Source organism: Girardinichthys multiradiatus, chromosome 7 (assembly GCF_021462225.1).
Source record: "Girardinichthys multiradiatus isolate DD_20200921_A chromosome 7, DD_fGirMul_XY1, whole genome shotgun sequence".
Classification (NCBI taxonomy): Eukaryota; Metazoa; Chordata; class Actinopteri; order Cyprinodontiformes; family Goodeidae; genus Girardinichthys; species Girardinichthys multiradiatus.
In genome coordinates, this window is record NC_061800.1 from 11,221,611 (window position 1) to 11,233,164 (window position 11,554).

Sequence of the window (11,554 nt, forward strand, 5' to 3'; positions counted from 1 at the left end):
GTTATTATTTTAAACATTTCTATGTTCGGCTTGAATTTATTGGCTTGTTTTACCTGAGTTCTGTCGTGTTTGTTTACCAGTATACCGCCATATTACTTACGCACGACTCTCGCGAGATCTCAGCCGCTCATCTCCCCCTCCTGCACACTTGTCTTTACCACTCCTTTTTGTATGAATGCTGGATTATTCAGACAGCAGATCATACATAACATTGTGGTTGCTTTCGATTGACAGGTACTCGATCTCAGATTGTAGTCAACTCCAGATCTAACTTTGTAGAAATAGTCCTGCTTGCCAACAAGTCAGACATTCACACACGATGCCTCCCCTGGTCGCCTCTCTAGGAGACTCGTATGGTAAGGAACAAAGTGGGGCAAAGAGTTTTTGATAGTGGCTGCATGACATCTCGGGGATTCCAGTTGTGACTCCTCTTTCCCGGGCTGGGCTAGAAGTTGGTTAGAGTTCTATTTAAAAAGGTGTAAAGGTTTCTGTCCACATCTGTTCAAATTTCAGAGTGCATGTTTTATCCATGTTTTTCTTCATGGCTGGGTATCATGTCACGGAGCTGAGCACTGGTTATTGTTGTTTGTGTGTGCGCGGTTTTTTCTCCCTCACCTCTTCTTGCAGGGTGTGACAGGCAGGTGCAATCACACAGCTTAGGATCATCAGGTCTAAACAAGGAAGAGTTCTTAAGCAGCAGGAACCATGAAGGAGCCCTCAGATTGTTAATTTACCTGAGTAGTAATCAGACTAGCAGACCAGCTCTGTTACTCTTGTTTTCCCTGACCATGTCTTACCTAAGTTTTGTGCTCCTTGCTCCCAAAGTGGATCTATACCCTGAAGACCCGGACCTGGAGTTTTCCATGGCCAATGGTCGTGTTCGAGTTCACAGTTGGCCGGAAGGACTTCATTGGGCTTACCCAGCTGAGAGCCTCCTTCAATTTCTTGGGACCTGCATACCACGAGAAGTACTTACCACTTCCCCAATGAACCTCCCTTTTAAACCCCTGCCTCTCCACCCTCCACCCTTACACATCGCTACCTTTAAAATATCATAGAGAATCTCAGCTGTCACACTTGAACCTTCCCTGTCAACCTCAGTCTTACCTCCCTTCCTGGAACCATGTACTCAGTCACATTTCTCCCTCAGTGGATCAACCAGCAAAACCTGGACTCTTCAACGACCCGTCAATTTTTTCTTGTTTATCAATAAACATGTTAAACGCTGCTGCCATAATTACTGCCTGCACTAGAGTCACCTGGTTATCTGCCATGACACCAGGACTCTTTGTAATGCGAACAGCTTTAAAATTAACAAATTGTCTTGACACGTAAAATGCTTGTTCTAAAAAGTAGGGAAAGGCTGTTCTTTCATTTGTGCTTTTGTCATTTTGCCTTTCTGTTGCACATGGTATTTATGAAAGTTCCCACATATTTTAGTTATCAGTGCTTGTCCCTGGTGGGATTTTATGAAGGAATATTTTACAAAAAGTAAAAAGATAAATATTTATGGTCAAAACCAAAATATGTTCCCTGAAAAACACGTATATTACACACTGTGTTGAAAGGTGTGCTGATTCATTTAATTTTAAAACCCTTCTCAAAGAGGTTTTTTTAATAATATAAAAAGTATCTTGCAAAATTTGTCACACTTGAACATTTTCCAGTTTTGTCATGTTACAACTATAAACTTAAACTGCTTTTAAATCCTTCCTTTTTACACTTAAATCATTCAGTTGTGGTCTATATATAAGTGGAAATGCAATGCTTTGGTCTGAATTCCTTGGTATTGTAGCTCCACAGGTCCCTCTTATACTCTTGTTCAGAGGTGTGTCTGAGAGCAACTTGTTTTCGTGCGGCCTCTGCTTCCAGTTTCCCAGTTTTGCTAGGAAAACAAAGATTCACATGCAAGAGGCAGTATAGAAACGTTATCAGATGCCATCCACTCTGAATTGTCAGGCAGGAACGCCTTAAGTTGCATTGTATGACAGTTTATACTGATGAGTTTGGATACTATTGCTGATTTTTCTGTAATGTTATTTTAGTGAGCTTGAAGCATTTAATTTGTGTATATATGTCTCTATGTGTTGAGATAGAGTGTATTTTCTGTCATTTCAGTTTTCACCACATGTTCATGAAGACAATTAAACAAGTTGCAACTAAACTCCAGGGTCTTCATTTGTGGTTTTTCTCGGTGTCACCAACATCCTCGTTGAAAACACTACAGAGCAGATTAACTTGGTTTTGTTTTTCATGTAGTCGGTCCTTAGAATATGAGAGTGAGCAAGCTCAATTTGCATTGGTAGCAACTAGGAATTGTATTTCCACCACCTGAGGTGCCACAGGGTGCCAGACCAGCAGTAATAGCCTCTAAGATGCTGCCATGCTGGCTGCCACTGTTTTTGCCAAAGCAAATGCTGATTATCAGCAATTGGGTTTTCATTATCGTTATTAGCTATTGACTGTTTTTCAGTAGTTACTTTCAAATGATGATGTCATTATTAGTTACTATTTAATAAACAGTGTTAGACCCATAATATAAGGTGGCTGTATTTACTTGAGATGGAAACTATGTCATCAATAGCATTATGTGTATGTATAATGTGCTGAAAGGATGACAAAGAGACATTCCACAAACAATCAGTTTATTATACAGGTCCTTCTCAAAATATTAGCATATTGTGATAAAGTTCATTATTTTCCATAATGTCATGATGAAAATTTAACATTCATATATTTTAGATTCATTGCACACTAACTGAAATATTTCAGGTCTTTTATTGTCTTAATACAGATGATTTTGGCATACAGCTCATGAAAACCCAAAATTCCTATCTCACAAAATTAGCATATCTTTAAAAGGGTCTCTAAACGAGTTATGAACCTAATCATCTGAATCAACGAGTTAACTCTAAACACCTGCAAAAGATTCCTGAGGCCTTTAAAACTCCCAGCCTGGTTCATCACTCAAAACCCCAATCATGGGTAAGACTGCCGACCTGACTGCTGTCCAGAAGGCCACTATTGACACCCTCAAGCAAGAGTTTAAGACACAGAAAGAAATTTTTGAACGAATAGGCTGTTCCCAGAGTGCTGTATCAAGGCACCTCAGTGGGAAGTCTGTGGGAAGGAAAAAGTGTGGCAGAAAACGCTGCACAACGAGAAGAGGTGACCGGACCCTGAGGAAGATTGTGGAGAAGGGCCGATTCCAGACCTTGGGGGACCTGCGGAAGCAGTGGACTGAGTCTGGAGTAGAAACATTCAGAGCCATTGTGCACAGGCGTGTGCAGGAAATGGGCTACAGGTGCCGCATTCCCCAGACCTGGGCTACAGAGAAGCAGCACTAGACTGTTGCTCAGTGGTCCAAAGTACTTTTTTCGGATGAAAGCAAATTCTGCATGTCATTCGGAAATCAAGGTGCCAGAGTCTGGAGGAAGACTGGGGAGAAGGAAATGCCAAAATGCCAGAAGTCCAGTGTCAAGTACCCACAGTCAGTGATGGTCTGGGGTGCCATGTCAGCTGCTGGTGTTGGTCCATTGTGTTTTGTCAAGGGCAGGGTCAATGCAGCTAGCTATCAGGAGATTTTGGAGGACTTCATGCTTCCATCTGCTGAAAAGCTTTATGGAGATGAATATTTCATTTTTCAGCACGACCTGGCACCTGCTCACAGTGCCAAAACCACTGGTAAATGGTTTACTGACCATGGTATCACTGTGCTCAATTGGCCTGCCAACTCTCCTGACCTGAACCCCATAGAGAATCTGTGGGATATTGTGAAGAGAACGTTGAGAGACTCAAGACCCAACACTCTGGATGAGCTAAAGGCCGCTATCGAAGCATCCTGGGCCTCCATAAGACCTCAGCAGTGCCACAGGCTGATTGCCTCCATGCCACGCCGCATTGAAGCAGTCATTTCTGCAAAAGGATTCCTGACCAAGTATTGAGTGCATAAATGTACATGATTATTTGAAGGTTGCCTTTTTTTGTATTAAAAACACTTTTCTTTTATTGGTCGGATGAAATATGCTAATTTTGTGAGATAGGAATTTTGGGTTTTCATGAGCTGTATGCCAAAATCATCCGTATTAAGACAATAAAAGACCTGAAATATTTCAGTTAGTGTGCCATGAATCTAAAATATATGAATGTTAAATTTTCATCATTACATTATGGAAAATAATGAACTTTATCACAATATGCTAATATTTTGAGAAGGACTTGTAGATCATAAATGGCTACTGTGAATTGTTACTCAAAGAAAATAAAATGAATTATTTAAAAACACGATGGCACGCTGGCCATGAGGGTGCCACATGGATACCAAAGGGTGCCAGACCAGCTGCCACGGCGGTCGCCTCTGTTTTACTGTGATCAAGGGAGCTGCGTCCACTTTGAAAATGACGGTCAAATCAGCCCTCATGCAGTTTTGTTGTGTGCAAAAACATCATGAATCATGGCGGTGGCACTTGCGGAGATCTTTGTACAAGCAATATTTTTTAAATGAACTGATTCGTGGTGATTGATGTCAGTGTTGCTGTTATTTATATTAGATATTTAAAAGTCCACCTGCAAATATGTAGATATGACATTTTTGTTTCTGTTATTGTTTTATGTTGTAATTTGTGTGTTCATTATTTGTGTATGTCCATTTAAGCTTCTACGCTTATTAAAACAAAACAGTTTCCAGTGACCAATTTTACTTCACGTTGACAGAACACATCCAGGTGTCACTCATCAAATTTCACCCATATCTGATGTGAAATTTCAAAATTAAAGCCCTTAATAATAAGACATTTTAGTCATTACTGTGTTTATAGCAAGTTCAGGCTGACAGAAGAACACCTCCAGATGTCACCAACATCAGATGTGGAATTTCAAAGTTGAAGACCTTAAAAATGAGTCAGTTTATGTGTATTTTCCCTAAGTTTCTGTTTATTGCAACAAAACGATTTGTTTCTAGCAATTACTTTCACTTCAGGATGACAAGAGAACAGTGCCAGATTTTATGCATCAAATTTCATCAAGATCTGATGCGGAATTTCAAAAGTAAAGTAAATTTTAGGCATTTCAATCTATCTTTTACGAAGTTGCAGAATATATTGATGATATCATGTTTTATTTTCCAATTATTTGTGATCTCTTAGTACTGGAAATATGTTTTAAGGTTGACTATGCAACAGTGCAATAGTCACACCTATTGCAGTCCAGTATCTAAATAACTGAAGGAGTAGTTCCGAAAACGGGGCAAACGGCATTCAATTGTGCTCCTGTTACCACTTCCGGGTCCTGTTACCACTTCCGGGTAAGTGTCGGAGTTGGTACATTCCCTTTTTGTAATATTTTGTCATTTGTAAATGTGTTTCGGGACTTGTATAAGTGTTTCTTGGAATGTAAATTTGTTTCCTCAAATGTAAATTTGTTTCCTCAAATGTAAATTTATTTTCTCAAATATAAATTTTTTTCAGGACTTGTAAAAATGTTTCAGATATTGTAATGTTGGTTTGCACCTCCAGGCCACCGTACCGTGGTATCCAAGAACTTATACAGTGTTAGTGTGTTGTTAAGTAATTCAAGTAATTTTATTTTCTGTGAGTAACATCACAGTAATCTTTCATTATCTAAATTAAACCGACTGTTTGTGGAATGTTTCTTCATCATCCTTTCAGCACATTATACATATATATAATGCCATTTAGGACATAGTTTCCATCTCAAGTTAATACAGTTCCTCATACAACCTTATATTATTTATATGATGTAAGGAGTGGTGAGGCCACGGGGCCCAGACCGCAGCTGCTCTGATTGAAAAACTTTTAAAAGTCCAACTCTTATTCTTTTATTTTTTACCGTGTCCTGTCCGGCAGAGTAGCCCTCAGAATTGTTGTCTGAGTGCCAAGAAGAAGCCCAACAGATTTACTTTCACAATTGGAGCATTACATCTAACACTTTAAAGCTCTGCTTGATATTTTTAAAAAGAAACTTTATTATACTGCCTTCGTACTCGTACTCGTCGTACTCATACTTGTCGTCTTCCACTTCATCCGGGACCAGGTCACGGGGGCAGCAGACTCAGCAGAGACACCCAGACGTCCCTCTCCCCAGACACATCCTCCAGCTCTTCCGGGGGGAGCCAAAGGCGTTCCCAGGCCAGCCGAGAGACATAGTCCTTCCAGCGTGTCCTGGGCCGTCCCCTGGGCCTCCTCCCGGTGGGACGTGCCTGGAACACCTCCCGAGGAAGGCGTCCAGGAGGCATCCGGTATAGATGCCCGAGCCACCTCAACTGGCTCCTCTCGATGTGGAGGAGCAGTGGCTCTACTCCGAGCCCCTCCCGGATGGCCGAGCTCCTCACCCTATCTCTAAGGGAGTGCCCGGCCACCCTACGGAGGAAGCTCATTTCAGCCGCTTGTATCCGGGATCTCGTTCTTTCGGTCATGACCCAAAGTTCATGGCCATAAGTGAGGGTAGGAACGTAGACCGACCAGTAAATTGAGAGCTTTGCTTTTCGGCTCAGCTCTCTCTTCACCACAACGGACCGGCAAAGTGCCTCTGTTACTGCGGCAGCCGCACCGATCCATCTGTCAATCTCCCGCTCCATTCTTCCCTCACCCCGAGATACTTGAATTCCTATACTTGAGGCAAGAACTCCCTCCAACCTGAAGAGGACAAGCCACCCTTTTCCGGAAGAGAACCATGGCCTCGGACTTGGAGGAGCTGATCTTCATCCCAGCCGCTTCACACTCGGCTGCGAACCGCCCCAGCACATGCTGTAAGTCTTGGCTAGAGGGGGCCAGCAGGACCATGTCATCTGCAAAAAAAAGAGGCAAAATCCACTGATCCCCGAACCAGACCCCCTATGGCCCTTGGCTGCGGCTAGAAATCCTGTCCATAAAAGTTATGAACAGGACCGGTGACAAAGGTCAGCCCTGCTGGAGTCCAACAAGCACCGGGAACAGGTCTGACTTACTGCCGGCAATGTGGACCAAACTCCTGCTCCACTTATACAGAGACAGGATGGCCCCTAATGAAGGGCCCCCAATTCCATACTCCTGGAGCACCCACCACAGGGCATCACGGGGGACACAGTCAAATGCCTGGACCGGTTGAGCAAACTCCCATGAACCCTCGAATACCCTGTAGAGCTGTGTTCCACGCCCGAGACGAAAACCACACTGCTCCTCCTGAAGCCGAGGTTCGACTATCGGCCGGACTCTCCTCTCCAATACCCTGGCGTAGAGCTTACCAGGGAGGCTGAGGAGTGTGATCCCCCTGTAGTTGGAACACATCCTCCAAGGGTGACCACCACCCCAGTCTGCCAGTCCAGAGGCACTGTCCCCATACAATTAAAATTTTTTAAATAAAATAAAATTTAAAATGTATCTACTTGCAGCTTTGACTACAAAATCACAGCGAGAAATAAAAATGCAAAATTGGTTAGCCAGACATCCATGATCTTGTTTAGCAGTTCCTCAGTAAATACTGTGACATAATAGTTCAAAAAACGTAATAGGGAAAAGAGAAAACTAAACGCATTAAAAAATATGATTCAGCCCTGGCGGCTCTGGTTGGGGGGTTAGTTTGGCCCATGTGACCCCTCTTTTGTACATGGCCCCCTCTCCAGATGAGGATGGGGACTGGGGTCAGGGCGGGGGGTTGGGATCTGGGGCCAGGTCGCTCAGGGACCAGCCCAAGGGACCAGCCCAAGCTAGCCCAGCCCAGGTGTTCAGGTGAAGGGCGGTCTACCTGTCTCCACCCCCGGAGGGAAGGGGACCACCTCCTGGGTACGGGGGCTTGTTGCCCCTATGGGGTATAGGCACCTGGACTTGGGAGTATAGAATAGGCTAGGCAAGAATAAGCTTTGCTTCGGCCTATTCCTTTTTTGGTAAACTGTGGGTTTGTTTATTGTTATATATTCTTTTTCATCCTCTGTTTGGTGTGGACAATTTATCAAAATAAAGTAAGTAAATAAAGTAAGTAAAGTAAAATATGTATGAGGAATGTGGGTGTGTGTACGACGTCCATTGTTGTTTGTCTTTATGTTAGGTGCGTCGGTGTGAGTGTTTTTTATGTGTACGCATGAGAGCGGGAATGTGTGATTGTGATGGTGTGTGTATATTTTTCATCTTTCTTTTTCTCCTCCTTTAGCTTCTTCTCTCCCTTTTACCTTTTTGTCCCACCTCTCTCTTTTGTGCTTCTTTTGTTTTTCCTTTTAGTTTTCTGTGTCCATGTTCGTAACAATTGAAATAGTCGGAGAGCTCCGCTTGCTCTGCTAAATTTAAGGTAACGGCGATCAGGCTTTTGCAGCAGAAGTCCAAACTGTTGGAATTGTTTATCCTCTTCTATCTGGAGTGCTGAAAGTGGTGAGGCCGGTCTTAATCCTAAACATAAAACATCTGAAAAAACCAGCACAATGTCACATCTGACACAAAGTCCACCAAACTCTTAAAAAAAAGGCCGAAGAAGTCCAAGTACTTCCACCTCACATTGAAATAAACAGAGGCACTCACCTAGTACATTGCCCTCAATAACTCGCTGTTTTATGTTGTTCATAACGTGGGATTCTCCCCGGAGATCAAACCCTAATGCAGCTTTTTCCAAACTACACGAGTTGAAGAGACTTGTGAAAAGACACATCCACCACCTGCTGCAAGCCATTTCTGACGTTAGCTTCACCAATGATATTTGGACAAGCATTGCTAGCCTGGTGTCTCTTACCAGTTTAACTGCACAGTGGATAGCCAAAGTTGTGTCTGTGTGCAGAGTCATCTTTGCATGCAAAACAGGTTTAGGGAGTTCATACACAAGCCAAGCTATCTAGGGTGAATTAAATTTAAGAGCTTAGGTGACAGGTGTGCCAAGTTTGTTTGATCAAAATGAGGAGATCCAGTAAGTGTTAAATTTATTAACAATTTGTTGTGTTAAAAGCTTAATTCTATATTTAAAATACAGCAAAAGCGTAGTCTATGTAAAATATGGCCAGAAATAAAACGTTTTTATAATAATGCAAAAATTGTAATTGCACTAAAAAGTACTCATATCGATACTCTGTATCAGTAAGTACTGAAATATGCATGCTAGTACTTGTACTCAGTTTGAAAAAATGTGGTATCGGTGCATCCCTTTTAATAAATGTAAACAAACATTTTGCATAATTTGTGAATGCCAAACTTTACTGTAAATTCTATGTTGATCCACAATGAGCCACAACTTCACATAGTTACATTGAACTTATCAGAAGTTGTTAACATACTAACATCTCTTCAAGGAATAGTCTCTGAAATCCATGGTGGATAAAGAAGTCTCTTTAAATAGTTGGTCTGTCTCAAACACTTTCCAATCTGACTATTGTTTCTGTACGAAAGAGAGAAGACTGATTGAAAGATTTCTTTTCTCATGTATAGCACTTTTAGATAACTTGCTGTCTCATTTATTCATTTCTGTTTCTGTAATTATATTGCTCAGTGAAATGAATGCAACATACATCACTTTTGATGGTCATGTGGAGATTGAAAAATACAGATATGTTTACTTTATTGTCATGTTTACAAGTTATATTTTGATCCTGTCCAGCAATTCTATAATTGTTAGTCTGATTGTGATTTACAAGAACCTCCATGAGCCTATGTATATTTTTATTGCTGCTTTGCTAATGAACTCCATGCTTTTCTGCACTGTGGTCTACCCAAAGCTTTTGATAGACTTTCTATCTGAAAAACAGATTATAATTCATCAGGCATGTCTCTTCCAGAGTTTTTTATTTTATTCTTTAAGTGGTTCTGAATTCTTGCTTTTGGCAGCCATGTCTTACGACAGATATGTGTCCATATGTAAACCTCTGCAATATCCAACCATTATGAGAAAAACTAAAGTGAGTGTTTTCCTTTTCTTAGCTTGGCTTGTACCTGCTTGTCATGTTGTTGTGCCTCTCATTGGATTTGCTAATTTAAAACTCTGTAACTTTACATTGAATGGCATTTTTTGCAATAGTTCATTGAATTATCTTTTCTGTGTGGCTTCAAGGGCACTACTGATATATGGCTTAGTGGTTCTAGTCAACATTAGTCTAATTCCAATTCTTTTCATACTATTCACATACACAATGATATTTAGAGTAGCCTATAGAAGTTGTGGGGAAGTCAGGAAAAAAGCTGCACAGACATGTTTACCTCATCTGATGGTTTTAATCAACTATTCCTGTTTGCTTAGTTATGATGTGATTATTGTTAGACTGGCCTCTGATATTTCAAAGACTGTACGTTTTGTAATAACAATGCAAATAATAATGTATAATCCTCTTTTCAATCCAATTATATATGGATTGAAAATGAAAGACATTTCTAAACACCTTAGACAGTTGTTCTATGGTGCTAGAGGAAAATAATAGTTTTTTTGAGTTTTTGTCATGTTTGATGGATGTCTTTAGTGTCATGTCACGGAGCTGAGCACAGTTTAGTGTTATGTGTGTGGATTCTCTGTCACCTCTTCTGGAGAGTGTGACAGGCAGATGCAACCACACAGCTGAGGATCATCAGGGCTAATCAAGAAAAAGTTCTTAAGCAGCAGGAACCCTGAAGGAGGCGTCAGATTGTTGACTCACCTGAGTGGTAACTGTGGAAGCTTAAAGCTTTGTTTGGCAGATTAAAAGTGTTACTATTGTTTTTACCATATGTAAAATGAATTCTGTGTAGATCGTTCTGGGCATGATGGAAAAGTCAATCTGAGCAGCATGCAAGACATGTCTGGGAGCAAGTTAGATAAGGAAAAGTTCTTGGAGTGAGGAAAGACTAATGGATTTGTTATTGTAGAAGCAAATTTGTAGGCTGGATAGAAATAGTCCAGCTGGAAAGAATTATGGTATCCTGAATCCTACCAGGTCGCTTTGACATTAGTTCAGCAGTCCAGTTTAGCTCAGGAAAGAGAAGTTGACCAGAGTGATGAGATTTTTATGGTATAACTGTCACTTAGACCAGTTTGATTTCCTGCAGATGTTTGCTGATTTTGTATTCCTGGAACTGTGCTTGAGATTAATGTTGTGAGTGCCAAAATGTGCGTAAGTGAAAGGGTACATATGATTGGTCAAAAAGTCTCACATACACAACAATGATATGACTGTTGTATACATGTTGTATACATGTATTCAGAGATGTGTTCTGAATAAAAGGTCCCCCGCATCGGCTTTAGAGGAAACCAGTTGTCTCTTCATCATTTTTAAATTAGTAAACTTTCTTCTCCCACATAATCAGACCAGTAGACCTTGTCTCTTACAGGACTTTGTGCTCCTCTCTGTGGAGTGGAAAAGACTCTTAAGACCCGTCTGATGTTCCATGCCCAAGTTCCCAGTTAGCTGGAAGTACTTAGTTGTGCTTACCCAACAGAGAGCCTCCTTCAGTTTCCTGGAACCTGCAAGCCCAAGCAAGGTACTAAATTCTTCTCCAGATCGCCTTCCTCAAAGACTCCTGCCTGACCACACACCAACTCCACACACCACATGGAAAATAATCAAAGGGAACCACAACCATCGTACAATAATCTCTCCTTTCAACCTCAGTCTCCGTGA

At 41.4% G+C, this 11,554-nt stretch overlaps 1 protein-coding gene across 1 annotated transcript; it reads left to right on the plus strand.

Annotated features, from left to right (window-relative positions):
- Positions 1-319: 319 nt before the first annotated feature.
- On the plus strand, positions 320-10,378 carry LOC124871403 (olfactory receptor 11A1-like). Its single transcript, XM_047370669.1, has 2 exons — positions 320-356; positions 9,399-10,378. Exons 1-2 carry the CDS (start codon positions 320-322, stop codon positions 10,376-10,378), a joined length of 1,017 nt encoding a protein of 338 aa, XP_047226625.1.
- Positions 10,379-11,554: the final 1,176 nt, after the last annotated feature.

Excerpts from the sequence above, each read along its gene's own strand:
- LOC124871403 (XM_047370669.1), top strand. The coding sequence starts at position 320 with ATGCCTCCCCTGGTCGCCTCTCTAGGAGACTCGTATG. Across the intron at positions 357-9,398 it reads CTCTCTAGGAGACTCGTATG|CACTTTTAGATAACTTGCTG; the intron begins GTAAGGAACAAA and ends TCTCATGTATAG.